Source organism: Oncorhynchus mykiss, chromosome 4, assembly GCF_057628025.1.
Source record: "Oncorhynchus mykiss isolate SJ-2025 chromosome 4, ASM5762802v1, whole genome shotgun sequence".
NCBI lineage: Eukaryota > Metazoa > Chordata > Actinopteri > Salmoniformes > Salmonidae > Oncorhynchus > Oncorhynchus mykiss.
This window is the reverse complement of record NC_143025.1, coordinates 58,084,184-58,099,711: the sequence shown is the minus strand read 5'-3', so window position 1 is coordinate 58,099,711 and position 15,528 is coordinate 58,084,184. Positions and strand designations below refer to the sequence as shown.

Here is a 15,528-nt window from a genome sequence, read left to right as displayed (position 1 = left end):
ATCTGTCCTTTAGTCTGATGAGTCCAAATTTGAGATTTTTGGTTCCAACTGCCGTGTCTTTGTGAGACACAGAGTAGGTGAACGGATGATCTCTGCATGTATGGTTCCCACCGTGAAGCATAGAGGAGGTGTGGGGTACTTTCTGTGATTTATTTAGAATTCAAGGCACACTTAACCAGCATGGCTACCACAGCATTCTGCAGCGATACGCCATCCCATCTGGTTTGCGCTATCATTTGTTTTTCAACAGGACAATGACCCAAAACACACCTCCAGGCTGTGGAAAGGCTATTTGACCAAGAAGGAGAGTGATGGAGTGCTGGATCAGATGACCTGGCCTCCACAATCACCTGACCTCAACCCAAATTGAGATGATTTAGGATGAGTTGGACCACAGAGTGAAGGAAAAGCAGCCAACAAGTGCTCAGCATATGTGGGAACTCTTTCAAGACTGTTGGAAAAGCATTCCAGGTGAAGAGAATGCCAAAGTGTGCAAAGCTGTCATCAAGGGAAAAGGTGGTTACTTTGAAGAATCCTAAAAATTAAATATATTTTAATAGTTTAAACACTTTTTGGTTACTGCATGATTCCATATGTGTTATTTCATAGTTTTGATGTCTTCACTATTATTCTACATTGTAGAAAATGGCAAAAATAAAGAAAAATCCTTGAATGAGTAGGTGTCAACTTTTGACTGGTACTGTATGTGGCAGGGACTCTAGACAATATCGGATTATAAAGGGGAAAACCAGCCACATCGCGGACACTGACGTCTTCATCCCACACAAGCTAAACCCCTCCTTTGCCCTCTTCGAAGGAAACACAGTGTCGCCGATGCAGGCCACCACCCCTCTCGTGGATTGTGAGCTCTCGTTCTCTGTGCCGACGTGAGTCAGACATTTAGGCGTGTTAACTTTTGCAAGGCTGAAGGCCTCCCTATTAGGGGTGGGCGGAATCCAGATTTTCATATTGTCATACCGTCTTTCTCTCACCCCAGGATATACAATATTACTGGTTTAGGACACAAGGGGGTGCCAAATAAAGCAAAAAAGCCCGGTATACAGCCCAACCCAAATCCCTAGCCCCGTCCTCAGAGCATGTGCAGACCAGCTGGCTGGAGTCTTTACGGACATATTCAATCTCTCCCTATACCTGTATGTTGTCCCCACTTGCTTCAAGATGTCCACCATGCTCCGTAGCATTCACTTCTGTCATGAAGTGCCTTGAGAGGCTAGTTAAGGATTATATCACCTCCACCTTATCCAACACCCTAGACCCACTGTAATTTGCATACCACCCAAATAGATCCATGGACAACGCCATCGCAGTGCCCTATACTATCTGGACAAGAGGAATTCCTATATAAGAATGCTGTTCATTCACTACAGCTCAGTCTTCAACACCATAGTACCCTCTAAGCTCTGGGCCTTGTTGGAACCCCGCCCTGTACAACTGGGTCCTGGACTTCCTGACAGGCTGCCCCCATTTGGTGAGGTAGGAAACAACACCTCCACTGTGCGGATCCTCAACTCAATCATCGAGTTTGCAGACGACACAACTATGGTAGGCCTGATTACCAACAATAACGAGACAGCCTACAGGGAGGAGGTGAGGGCCCTGGTGGAGTGGCCCAGTAAAATAACCTCTCCATCAACAAAACAAAGGAGCTGATTTGTGAACTTCAGTAGGCAGCAGAGGGAGCACGCCCCCATTCACAACGACGGGCCGCAGTGGAGAAGGTGAAAAGCTTCAAGTTCTTTGGCATACACATCACTGACCATCTGAAATGGTCCACCCACACAGACAAAGTGTGGTGAAGAATGGCGCAACAGCGCCTCTTCAACCTCAGGAGGCTAAAGAAATGTGGCTTGGCCCCTAAGACCCTCAAACTAGTAAAGATAGAGAGCATCCTGTCGGGCTGTATCACCGCCTGGTACGGCAACTGCACCATCCGCAACCGCAGGGCTCTGCAGAGGGTGGTGTGGTCTGCCCAACACATCGCCGGGGGCACACTGCCTGCCCTCTAGAAAATCTACAGCACCCAGTGTCACAGGAAGGCCAAGAAGATAATCAAGGACCTCAGCCACACAAGCCTTGGTCTGTTCACCCCACTAGGTCAGTACATGTGCCTCAAAGCTGGGACAGAAGCTGTTTTTCAGTCTCTCGATCTCAAGGCCATCAAACTGATAAATAGTCACCACACCCACAAACCAACTGCTAAATAGGTGTATGCGACCAATAAAATTTGATGTTTGCAGATCTGTAAGCAATTTTAAATCCCTCGGTCTAAAAATTTGAATCTAGGCCTCCAGGGTGGCACAGTGGTCTAAGGCACTGCTTCGCAGTGCTAGCTGTGCCAGCAGAGACTCTGGGTTCAAGCCCAGGCTCTGTCGGAGTCCAATGGGGTGGCGCACAATTGGCCCAGCGTCGTCCGGGTTAGGGAGGGTTTGGCCGACAGGGATATCCTTGTCTCTTCGCACACTAGCGACTCCCTGTGACGTTTCCTCCAAAACATTGGTGCGGCTGGCTTCCGGGTTGGATGTGCGTTGTGTCAAGAAGCAGTGCGGCTTGGTTGGGTTGTGTTTCGGAGGGCGCATGGCCTCTCCCGAGTCCGTACGGGAGTTGCAACGATGAGACAAGACTGTAACTACTAAAAATGTATTTTTTTAAATCTCTCTCTCTCTGTTTGAGCAGAGATGAAATCCACTTAGTGAAAACTAAGACACTCAGACCTTCCAGATCTGCAAACATAAGAACGTTGGGGCCAAGGGGAAGGCGTAAAAATGTTTTGGGACGGGGAATGACCCTTGGGTTAACAACCGTGTCTGTTTTCATTCCCTCAGTCGACTATGAAGGCCTGGTGAAGAATCTGTCGGTATGTGAAGTATTCGTGCCCCATTGATTCCTGTGTTCATAGGATGAATTGAAAATGATCTGCTTGCCTTACCTCATGTCAGACATGCCTCTCCCTCTGCCCCTTCATTGACTCTCCACTCTCCTCTTGCTGTGCGTTTTGAAGTGCAGGATCCCTGACCAGCCCATGAGGCCTTACCTAAAAGAGCACCTCCCCAAACGGATGCACTTCGCTAACAACGTGCGCATCGAGAGGGCCCATCTCTACATGAAACCTGGTTGGCAGGCAGCACTGTATGTCAAAATCCAGCGATATATTATTTTCTGTTTCTCTTTGTCTTTCTCTGAAGTCTATGCCTGATTCTCTGAAATCCCTTACCCCACTATATGTGTTATGTTTTCTTAAAACAGGACATTTTAGAGTGATCACAGAACCTGAACTGCACTTTTGGCTTTACTCTGGCATTAAGCCAAAGTAACTGTTACTGTTTAGTAACCTAAGTAAATAAGTACCCTTTCAAAGTTGCTTGAGTTAGCCTACTCATCACGGCTCAATTTAATCCGTACTGATTAGAACTACTTGTGTCCTCCACTTTAAACTTTGTGCCGACATGCACTTTGAAAGTAGTTACAGGTACTGGCAAAATGTCATCCAACTTTATATTTCCTGCTTGTTAGGTTCAACTGTCTGTTGCAAAGAGACAATATTCGACAAGACGACTTGGAAACAATGACCCCTGAAATGTTCAACAGCTGCCACAAATTACAAGTGATAGCTTATCTTATCTTAACAGAATGCTTATTAACATACCAGAAATTAGATGTGGGCAAAGTGGTTGCCATGGACACATTATTTGTTTTTTTGCCAATGTTTGGGCAGAATTTAGGGATTTCTGAAATGGGAACGGAAAGCTTTTTCCTGTTGATCAGGTTGCCACAACTGAGGATTTGAGAGGCTATTTTAGTTTGGTTGGTTTATACAGCTGTCCAATTGATAATCCCTCTATTTGAGTGTTGTATACACACTGTATGGCAGATGTACACTGAGTGTACAGAACACCTGCTCTTTCCATGACTTACAGTGCCTTGCAAAAGTATTCATCCCCTTTGGCGTTTTTCCTATTTTGTTGCATTACAACCTGTTATTGAAATAGTTTTTATGTGGAGTACATGTAATGGACATACACAAAATAGTCCAAATTGGTGAAGTGAAATGAAAAAAATAACTAGTTTCAAAAAATTCAAAAAAATACAGAACAGAAAAGTGGTGCGTGCATATGTATTCACCCCCTTTGCTATGAAGCCCCTAAATAAGATCTGGTGTAACCAGTTACCTTCAGAAATCACAGAATGTGTTAGATTGCACACAGGTGGACCTTATTTAAGTGTCACATGATCTGTGTGTGTGTGTGTGTGTATATATATATATATATATATAACTGTTCTGAAAGGCCCCAGAGTCTGCAACACCACTAAGCAAGGGGCCCCACCAAGCATGCGGCACCATGAAGACCAAGGTGCTCTCCAAACAGGTCAGGGACAAAGTTGTGAAGAAGTACAGATCAGGGTTGGGTTATAAAAAAAATATCTGAAACTTTGAACATCCCAAGGAGCACCATTAAATCCATTATTAAAACATGGAAAGAATATGGCACCACAACAAAACTGCCAAGTGGGGGCCACCCACCAAAACGTATGGACCAGGCACGGAGGGCATTAATCAGAGGCAACAAAGAGACCAAAGATAACCCTGAAAGAGCTGCAAAGCTCCACAGCGGAGATTGGAGTATCTGTCCATAGGACCACTTTAAGCCGTACACTCCACAGAGCTGGGATTTACGGAAGTGACCAGAAAAAAAGCCATTGCTTAAAGAAAAAAAATAAGCACATGTTTGGTGTTCACCAAAAAGCACGTGGGAGACTCCACAAACATATGGAAGAAGGTACTCTGGTCAGATGAGACTAAAATGTAGATTTTTGGCCATCAAGGAAAACGCTATGTCTGGCGCAAACCCAACACCTCTCATCTCCCTGAGAACACCTACCCCACGGTGAAGCATGGTGGTGGCAGCATCCTGTTGTGGGGATGTTTTTCATCTGCAGCGACTGGGAAACTGGTCAGAATTAAAGGAATGATGGATGGCGCTAAATACAGGGAAATTCTTGAGGGAAACCTGTTTCCAGAGATTTGAGACTGAGATGGAGGTTCACCTTCCAGCAGGACAATGTCCCTAAGCATACTGCTTAAGCAACACTCGAGTGATTTAAGGGAAAACATTTAAATGTCTTGGAATGGCCTAGTCAAAGCCCAGACCTCAATCCAATTGAGTATCTGTGGTATGACTTAGATTGCTGTACACGCGGAACACATCCAACTTGAAGGAGCTGGAGCAGTTTTGCCTTGAAGAATGGGCAAAAATCCCAGTGGCTAGATGTGGCAAGCTTATAGAGACATGCCCCAAGAGACCTGCAGCTGTAATTGCTGCAAAAGGTGGCTCTACAAGTATTGACTTTGGGGGGGTGAATAATTATGCACGCTCAAGTTTTCTGTTTTTTTTGTCTTGTTTGTTTCACAATAAAAACTATTTTGCATCTTCAAAGTGGTAGGCATGTTATCAAATGATACAAACCGATCGATTTTAATTCCAGGATGTAAGGCAACAAAATAGGAAAAATGCCAACCGGTTGAATACTTTCGCAAGCCACTGTAGACTGACCAGGGGAATACAGGTGAAAGCTATGATTCTTGCTACCATGTTGTTGTCATGTGTTGCTGCCATGCTATGTTGTCGTCTTTAGGTCTCTCTTAATGTAGTGTCGTGTTGTCTCGTTGTGATGTAGGGTGCAACTCAATATCAGGAAGCGGTTCCTAATGTTTTTTACACTCCGTGTATAACTCTGTGGAGGTGGTTTGTCCTTTCTATGAATGTGATAATGGTTTTTCATCTCTTTCTCCACAGCCAGCCTAAAGAAATCAAGTACTGCAGTGGTGGATTCCACGGCTCGGATAACGTCTTCAAAAACATGCAGGTCAGGGGAAGGGGAGGGGAGAAGGATGTCAGCTGATACAGTGTGAAATTACAGCAGTGAATTGAAAACTTTGCATTTTTGTTTTTGCCTTAGTATACACACCTGGTTTAAATCGGCAAAGCTTGCGGATGAGTTGCTCATTTGAATCAGCTGTATATTGCTAAGGCAAAAACAAAAACCTGTGCCCCTTTGGGTCCCCAGGACCAGGATTAATTAACACTGCACGATCCACGCAATTTTTATTTGGACGTGACAAGGTTCTATGATGAAAGTACTACAGAGGTAGCCTAGCCTGGTCCCATATATGTTTGTGCTCTCTTGCCAACTCCTATGGTCATTATCATGCCAAACTGATCTGGGACCAGGCTACTACTGTGGAGCCTCAGTTGGTTGAATTATGTCAGAGATTCTTTAGGTTAAATCAAGCTATTGTTGCTGAACCCAGAGGGAACATAGAGTTGAGTGGGAAGTTTACATATACTTAGGTTGGAGTTATTAAAACTAGTTTTTCAACCACTCCCTAAATGTATTGTTAAAGTTTTGGTAAGTCGGTTAGGACATCTACTTTGTGCATAACTCAAGTTTACATACACTAAGTTGACTGTGCCTTTAACTTCTTGCGTCGAGCAATCCCGTATCCGGGAGCGTAATCATAGCCTCAAGCTCATTACCATAACGCAACGTTAACTATTCATGAAAATCGCAAATTAAATGAAAGAAATATATTCACTCACAAGCTTAGCCTTTTGTTAACAACACTGTCATCTCAGATTTTCAAAATATGCTTTTCAACCATAGCTACACAAGCATTTGTAAGAGTATTGATAGCTAGCATAGCATTAAGCCTTGCATTCAGCAGGCAACATTTTCACAAAAACAAGAAAAGCATTCAAATAAAATCATTTACCTTTGAAGAACTTCGGATGTTTTCAATGAGGAGACTCTCAGTTAGATAACAAATGTTCAGTTTTTCCAAAAATATTATTTGTGTAGGAGAAATCGCTCCGTTTTGTTCATCACGTTTGGCTAAGAAAAAAAAACGAAAATTCAGTCATTACAACGCCAAACTTTTTTCCAAATTAACTCTGTAATATCGACAGAAACATGGCAAACGTCGTTTAGAATCAATCCTCAAGGTGTTTTTCACAATTCTTTTCGATGATAAATAATTTGTGGCAGTTGGGTTTCTCCTCTGAAGCAAATGGAAAAATGCACGCAGCTGGAGATTACGCAATAATTGCGAGGGAGGACACCAAGCGAGCACCTGGTAGATGTAGTGTAAAATGGTCAATCTTCCAATGATATGACTACAAATACGTCACAATGCTGCAGACACCTTGGGGAAACGACAGAAAGTGTAAGCTCATTCCTGGCGCATTCACAGCCATATAAGGAGACATTGGAACACAGCGCCTTCAGAATCTGGGGCATTTCTTGTTTGAAATTTCATCTTGGTTTCGCCTGTAGCATCAGTTCTGTGGCACTCACAGATAATATCTTAGCAGTTTTGGAAACGTCAGAGTGTTTTCTTTCCAAAACTGTCAATTATATGCATAGTCGAGCATCTTTTCGTGACAAAATATATTGTTTAAAACAGGAACGTTTTTTTATTCAAAAATTAAAAGAGCGCCCCCTATATCGAAGAAGTTTTAAACAGCTTGGAAAATTCCGGAAAATGATGTCCTGGCTTTAGAAGCTTCTGATAGGCTAATTGACATAATGAGTCAATTGGAAGTGTACCTGTGGATGTATTTCAAGGCCTACCTTCAAACCCAGTGCCCCTTCTCTTGACATCATGGGAAAATCAAAAGAAATCAGCCAAGACCTCAGAAAAAAATATTCAAGTCTGGTTCCAAACACCTGAAGGTACCACGTTCATCTGTACAAACAATAGCACGCAAATATAAACACCATGGGAGGAAGCAGCCGTCATACCGCTCAGGAAGGAGACGCGTTCTGTCCCAGAACAACAGCAAAGGACCTTGTGAAGATGCTGGAGGAAACGGGTACAAAAGTATCTACAGTGGGGCAAAAACATATTTAGTCAGCCACCAAGTGTGCAAGTTCTCCCACTTAAAAAGATGCACATGGGGAAATGTCCTCCTGTCTGATACAAAAATAGAACTGTTTGGCCATAAAGACCATCTTTATGTTTGCAGGAAAAGGGGGAGGCCTGCAAGCCGAAGAACGCCATCCCAACCGTGAAGCACGGGGGTAGCAGCATCATGTTGTGAGGGTGCTTTGCTTCAGGAGGGACTGGTGCACTTCACAAAATAGATGGCATCATGAGGAAAGAAAATTATGTGGATATATGAAGCAAGATGTCAAGACATCAGTCAGGAAGTTAAAGTTTGGTCTTTCAAATGGACAATGACCCCAAGCATACTTCCACAGTTGTGGCAAAATGGCTTAAGGACATCAAAGTCAAGGTATTGGAGTGGCCATCACAAAGCCCTGACCTCAATCCTATAGAACATTTGTGGGCAGAACTGAAAAGTGTGTGCGAGCATGGAGGCCTACAAACCTGACTCAGTTACACCAGCTCTGTCAGGGGGAATGGGCCAAAATTCACCCAACTTATTGTAGGAAGTTTGTGGAAGGCTACCCAAAACATTTGACCCAAGTTAAACAATTTAAAGGCAATGCTACTAAATACTAATTGAGTGTATGTAAACTTCTGACCCGCTGGGAATGTGATGATATAAATGATTCTCTCTATTATTCTGACATTTCACATTCTTAAAATAAAGCGGTGATCCTAACTGACCTAAGACAGGGAATGTTTACTAGGATTAAATGTCAGGAATTGTGAAAACTGAGTTTAAATGTATTTGACTAAGGTGTATGTAAACTTCCGACTTCAACTGTATATGCTTTTATGAAAAGATCAGACCATCTAGACTGACTCCCCCCAGACTGAGCCTTAGTAAGTCTCTCCCGAAATAGTTCCCTGTCCTTCCATTTGGGTTATGTTATTTTCCCATGGTTAGATTTCTCCTACTTGCAAGTCTCTCCCAAAATAAGCCCAATGAAATACCATCACCTATAACAGTACAATGTCCTCCCATTCGGGTTGTGTTGTTGTGCCAGAGACATTTTTACCATGTTAGGTTTTACTCGATTTCTCCCTGGCATCTCCTTGTTCGTTTTTAGGATTTGTCTGTGTATGTTTCCGGCCTTAGAAAATCTTTCCCAAAATAAGCCAATACCATCACTTTAAACAGTATGCTTTGTTCCCTTTTGGGTTGTATTGTTACGTGGTCACGCCTGGAATGTGTTGTCGTTATTATTATCCCTGCGACTTTACTCACTCCTCTAAAAAAAAAAAAAACAGGTGAATGAGTCAAATTAAAGTCTGTGCTGAAAATATATATTTTGTGTGTCTGGCTGCAGACTGGAAAAAAGATCACAAAGCAGACATGGATAGCAATTATTTTATTTAGTAGACTCCCACGTGTAGGGTTAATCTTATGATTATTTCAGTTGGTTGGTTGCTTTTCAACCCACCTTTTGGAAGGTACTTCAAATACTTAGCTATTCATCATATTCAGATGTTTACAGAATGACTGTGGTTTTGACTCCTTCGTACAGTGAGGCAAAAAAGTATTTAGTCAGCCACCAATTGTGCAACTTCTCACACTTAAAAAGATGAGGGAGGCCTGTCATTTTCATCATAGGTACACTTCAACTATGACAGACAAAATGAGAAAAAAACATCCAGAAAATCACATTGCAGGATTTTTTAAATTAATTTATTTGCAAATTATGCTGGAAAATAAGTATTTGGTCACCTACAAACAAGCAAGATTTCTGGCTCTCACAGACCTGTAACTTCTTATTTAAGAGGCTCCTCTGTCCTCCACTCGTTACCTGTATTGATGGCACTTGTTTGAACTTGTTATCAGTATAAAAGACACCTGTCCACAACCTCAAACAGTCACACTCAACTCCACTATGGCCAAGACCAAAGAGCTGTCAAAGGACACCAGAAACAAAATTGTAGACCTGCACCAGGCTGGGAAGACTGAATCTGCAATAGGTAAGCAGCATGGTTTGAAGAAATCAACTGTGGGAGCAATTATTAGAAAATGGAAGACATACAAGACCACTGATAATCTCCCTCGATCTGGGGCTCCACACAAGATCTCACCCCGTGGGGTCAAAATGATCACAAGAACGGTGAGCAAAAATCCCAGAACCACACGGGGGGACCTAGTGAATGACCTGCAGAGAGCTGGGACCAAAGTAACAAAGCCTACCATCAGTAACACACTACGCCGCCAGGGACTCAAATCCTGCAGTGCCAGACGTGTCCCCCTGCTTAAGCCAGTACATGTCCAGGCCTGTCTGAATTTTGCTAGAGAGCATTTGGATGATCCAGAAGAAGATTGGGAGAATGTCATATGGTCAGATGAAACCAAAATATAACTTTTTGGTAAAAACTCAACTCGTCGTGTTTGGAGGACAAAGAATGCTGAGTTGCATCCAAAGAACACCATACCTACTGTGAAGCATGGGGGTGGAAACATCATGCTATGGGGCTGTTTTTCTGCAAAGGGACCAGGACGACTGATCCGTGTAAAGGAAATAATGAATGGGGCCATGTATCGTGAGATTTTGAGTGAAAACCTCCTTCCATCAGCAAGGGCATTGAAGGAGTGGTTTCGTAAGAAGCATTTCAAGGTCCTGGAGTGGCCTAGCCAGTCTCCAGATCTCAACCCCATAGAAAATCTTTGGAGGGAGTTGAAAGTCCGTGTTGCCCAGCAACAGCCCCAAAACATCACTGCTCTAGAGGAGATCTGCATGCAGGAATGGGCCAAAATACCAGCAACAGTGTGTGAAAACCTTGTGAAGACGTACAGAAAACGTTTGACCTTTGTCATTGCCAACAAAGGGTATATAACAAACTATTGAGAAACTTTTGTTATTGACCAAATACTTATTTTCCACCATAATTTGCAAATAAATTCATAAGAAATCCTACAATGTGATTTTCTGGAATTTCTTTCCTCATTTTGTCTGTCATAGTTGAAGTGTACCTATGATGTAAATTACAGGCCTCTCTCATCTTTTTAAGTGGGAGAAGTTGCACAATTGGTGGCTGACTAAATACTTTTTTGCCCCACTGTATGTGGAGGGAAATTCTAACTAAATGAGATGGTTAAGATGTTAATGGGGGACTTTGAGCAGTTCTGGAACGGTTCCGGCTGACATTTGTGTACAAAGCGCTCTGAACGTCGTAGGGTCCCTTGCCTTTATACAGTGCCTTCGGAAAGTATTGAGACCCCTTGACTTTTTCCACATTTTATTATGTTACAGCCTTATTCTAAAATGTATTACATAAAGAAAATGTCCTCCTCATTCTACACACAATACCCTATAATGACAAAACAAAAACATAAAAAAATAATCTAAAAATAAAAAATATACCTTATTTACCTTTTGCTATGAGACTCAAAATTGAGCTCAGGTGCATCCTGTTTCCATTGATCATCCTTGATATGTTTCTACAACTTGATTGGAGTCCACCTGTGGTAAATTCAATTGATTGGACATGTTTTGGAAAGGCATACACCTGTCTATATAAGGTCCCACAGTTGACAGTGCATGTCACAGCAAAAACCAAGCCATGAGGTCAAAGGAATTGTCCGAAGAGCTCCAAGACAGGATTGTGTCGCCACAGATCTGGGAAAGGATACCAAAAACATTTCTGCAGCATTGAAGGTCCCCAAAGAACACAGTGGCCTCTTATTCTTAAATGGAAGATGTTTGGATCCTCCAAGAGCTGGCCACCCGGCCAAACTGAGCAATCGGGGAGAGGTCAGGGAGGTGACCAAGAACCTGATGGTAACTCTGACAGAGTTCCTCTGGAAATGGGAGAACCTTCCAGAAGGACAACCATCTCTGCAGCACTCCACCAATCAGGCCTTTATGGTATAGTGGTCAGACGGAAGCCACTCCTCAGTAAAAGGCACATGACAGCCCGCTTGGAGTTTGCCAAAAGGCACCTGAAGACTCCAGTGGCGGATGGTGACTTGAGACATTTCGGAGTATGGGAGACCACGGTATAGGCACAGAACGCATGGAGACAAGTGTCTTTCAAATGTCGTCAAATAATTTTAACCTAAAGCATTTAATAAAGACATTTATGGTACAATATTATGGGGAAGGGATCACAGCAGTGATTGCATGAGGGAGGGTATGAGTTAAGGTGTTCAGAGGCTTGACTTCAGTGCAGGACAGGATTTGATTGGGAAGACAAAAAACAATAACACAACACACTACACAGTTAGACAAAAGAGCTACGAATGAGTTAGTCCAAGCAAGGAGTAAAATCATTGATGTGTAATAATGTGATTGTGTATGTGATTGACTCTACATATAGTAATGAGGGAAAATGTTCCTAATCAATAATGAACCCATTCAAACTGCAGCTACCTTATATTTGTTCATATAAATTATATTTAGACTAGATCAGGAGGGGGATTTCCTCTACCCAGACACATAGACAACAACTGATAGACAATAGAACTCACAGGGCTGAGCTTGCGTTATGCATGTTTGCATCATTCTGGCCTATGCAACTGTAGGCCTTAAAACATTTACTCACATCTGTCGTCACAATTATGTTGATTTGATTAATTTTGGCTTAAAATCGTATAGGCAGCCTAGCCAACCCAATTTTGAATATAATCAACATTTGATCACATTCACATTTTTTCCTGACACACAAATGGACTATAAATTACCAATTAGTTACCCTGACCAGACGGACTGGGCGCATAGGCTGTATGCAGCTGCTCTTATTAGTAGTCTACAGTTGATCAGATGGAAAAATTCTCATTTTCATCCCATACAGCATGTCAGATTTCTAATGTTTAGGTATAGCCTAGGCTGCTGCAACATTTGTCATGAGTTTTTGCGTGTCTGTCCGGAGGGATTGTGTTATCTTTGCAAAATAAATACCGGAGGAAAGTGGAAAGCCTACTTCAGCGCACGTGGGGGAAAAAATGCACTGCGTCTCCCTCTCTCTTTAATCTAATTTTTAATGGATGATATGATTGTAGCAATCAAATCATTAGGAATTATTTTCGACATCCCAGAAAAGACAATCAAAAGTTCAAGATGTTCAGCAAGTAAGACATCGTAACGTGCAATTACCTCTGCAGGTTGATTGTTATTGCCCTTGTTGGCGGAACTTGCTCCTTCGTCGTTTCCTCTAAAAGCAAGTTCTTGCATGCCTAAAAACGCAGTGGCGTTGATAAGCCACTTCCAAACATTGCTGCGTCTTCTTACTTTCTTGTGTTGCGCAGTTCAAACCCGCAGACCTTCGTCATAATCGATGCAGCTTGAATCGGATGTGGGCATTTATATGCTCCCTTTTGTTCTGCTGTTTGCTTAACGATCAATGTTCTTCACTGTACCCACCTTTCGACCAAAAAGCAGGCAAGGCCAGCAATACAGGCGGCTTGATGAAAGGCTCCCTGTTAACCAGATATACTTTTGATACCAGTTGGTAATGAATGCCCTCACTCTTTCATTCTTCATGAAACTGATCTCAGGCAGAGGTCAGCCCTCACTTTTAATTCGCACCTTTTCCGTACACTCCATAGAATGAAAGGGGTTCTTTAACAAAAAGTCTGCAACATTTTTGGCAGCATTGGCCACTCTGGCGGAGAAAACTATCAGCGCAAGTGTGCAGTTATCAGGTGGGTACAGCTAGCTACTGAAGTTAGCAAGACACATTTGTAAATTATAATTTGTTCTTAACTGACTTGCCTATTTAAATAAAGGTTAAATAAAATAAACATTTAAATAATTGCACTAACTGGACACACAAATAAAGAATAATAATATCCCCAAAATGCTCAACTATCACTCTTCACTCTTAATCTCTGTCCAGCAATGTCACCAAGCTTCTCAACACATAGAACCCATAATGCTCTGTGGCACAATCCCAACACAACACATTTGCTCGTTCTCTGATCCTAATTCTATGATTGAATGGAAAACATGTCAGTTCATATTGCAAAAGCTTTGATTGGTTGGAGGACATCCTCCGGAAGTGGTTATAATTACCATGTATGTCTATGGAAGGGGGTGAGGCCTACAAGCCTCCTGGGTTTTGTATTGAAATCAATGTAGCCAGAGAAGGTCGGAAGCTAGCTCTCCTCCGTTTAAACCATGGTGCTAGCCCAGACAGTGTTGTTGAAGTTACACTGTTTTGCAATGGTTTACTATATTTTAATAAATTATTAGTGACTTATAAATATATTTAGTATAGATTGAAGGCTGTAATCGCTGCCAAATGTTCTCCAACAAAGTACCTAGTAAATGTTTTTTTATACATGTGCAAACATAAAAAAAACTGTTTTTGCTTCATTCGTTGAGAGCCCAACGACAAAAGATACCATGGCCTTTTATAGCAAAGACACACCCCCTTCAGTCTACATGACAAACAACAGATGTATGGAATGGGTCACAAGGTTACTAATAATTCACAGCAAACAGTATCTGCTGTAAATGCTGTCCTCATTGTGTAGAGACAAGGGTCTCTCCCTGGTACCTTCCAGTCAGGCACACAGACACTAATCATGCTAGGGAATGCGGTCTTTATCACCAATCCATCGTAAATCCACTGTCAGTGTTAAATCTTCTAGAGGCCCACTTTCAGTAGAACACACAGACATGAGTGTTCTAACAACCCCTTATTATGTTGCATAAAACAACCATTTGATGCAATTACAGTATTATAACATAATCTTGCAATTTTGCTCTCACATAGAATTGAAAGAAGACCATTTTGTCTTGGTTACCAAGAGATTAAGTCACTTTGTGCATAAAGCTGAAAGGTGTAACAAGTCTGAACACATTTCAATGGCGTCTCTGCGCTCCTCAGTGGATGTTTAGGAGAAAATTCCCTGTCAGTTACATTAAATAGTCCAATATTGCACTGTCACTAAGTATGATCATATTTATTATAAGCAATGTGAAATCTTAGTTACTTGTTTAATTAGATTTTTACTATATTTAGAAAGACTTTAAGGCAATTCAAGCCCTATTGCCCCACTTTTGTTGAATAACATTTGAACTATTTACTTGAGCTTGTGTGTTCAGCAACAAAAAAAATAATAATCCAGAAGGCTGAGTTTCAGACCTTTTGTAAAACTATGCAACATTACCAGTTATTGTTTATGGCTATATCATAAATTATTTAGGCGAAAATAAAAATGTAGCACATGCAAAAGGTTAATTGGGGTTCAGCGTTGTTTTTTTTGTTGCTATATACATTACACATGTTTACTCCACTGTTATGAATAGCATGTGTCAATTATTCTTGTGAAAGTGCATTAATTTTGTTTTTGTATTTTTTTAGACCATTTTCATTGGTTATGGACCAGGGCTGAAATACAAGACTAACGTTGCACCTTTTGAAAACATTGAAGTCTACAACCTCCTGTGTGGTAAGCCTGTTAGTCAATGGACTGTTTAACATGGGCGCAGGGGGCAATGTCCTCTTGCATAACTAGAAAAGATTAGCCTGGGTGCCAGTCTGTTTCTTCTCTTGCCAACAGAGTGGAACAATATCTAAACATACTGGTAACAAGGCTAAGAAAGGATTGCTTTTCTAAAGTTAAACCATTC

General features: G+C 41.9%; 1 protein-coding gene across 9 annotated transcripts in view; it reads left to right on the top strand.

The window, feature by feature from the left end:
- The window catches only part of LOC110522031 (ectonucleotide pyrophosphatase/phosphodiesterase family member 1), a 67,183-nt gene that overhangs the window by 31,669 nt on the left and 19,986 nt on the right, over positions 1 to 15,528 (top strand). For 4 of the 9 annotated variants that reach the window (XM_021600094.3, XM_090232371.1, XM_021600095.3 and 1 more), the window contains 4 exons: positions 2,844 to 2,875; positions 3,020 to 3,147; positions 5,814 to 5,883; positions 15,260 to 15,347. In XM_021600094.3, the coding sequence (XP_021455769.3) occupies positions 2,844 to 2,875; positions 3,020 to 3,147; positions 5,814 to 5,883; positions 15,260 to 15,347 (318 nt within the window). The remainder of the gene's footprint in view (positions 1 to 2,843; positions 2,876 to 3,019; positions 3,148 to 5,813; positions 5,884 to 15,259; positions 15,348 to 15,528) is intronic. The other 5 variants (XR_016495352.1, XM_090232373.1, XM_090232374.1 and 2 more) reach the window with 2 other exon arrangements.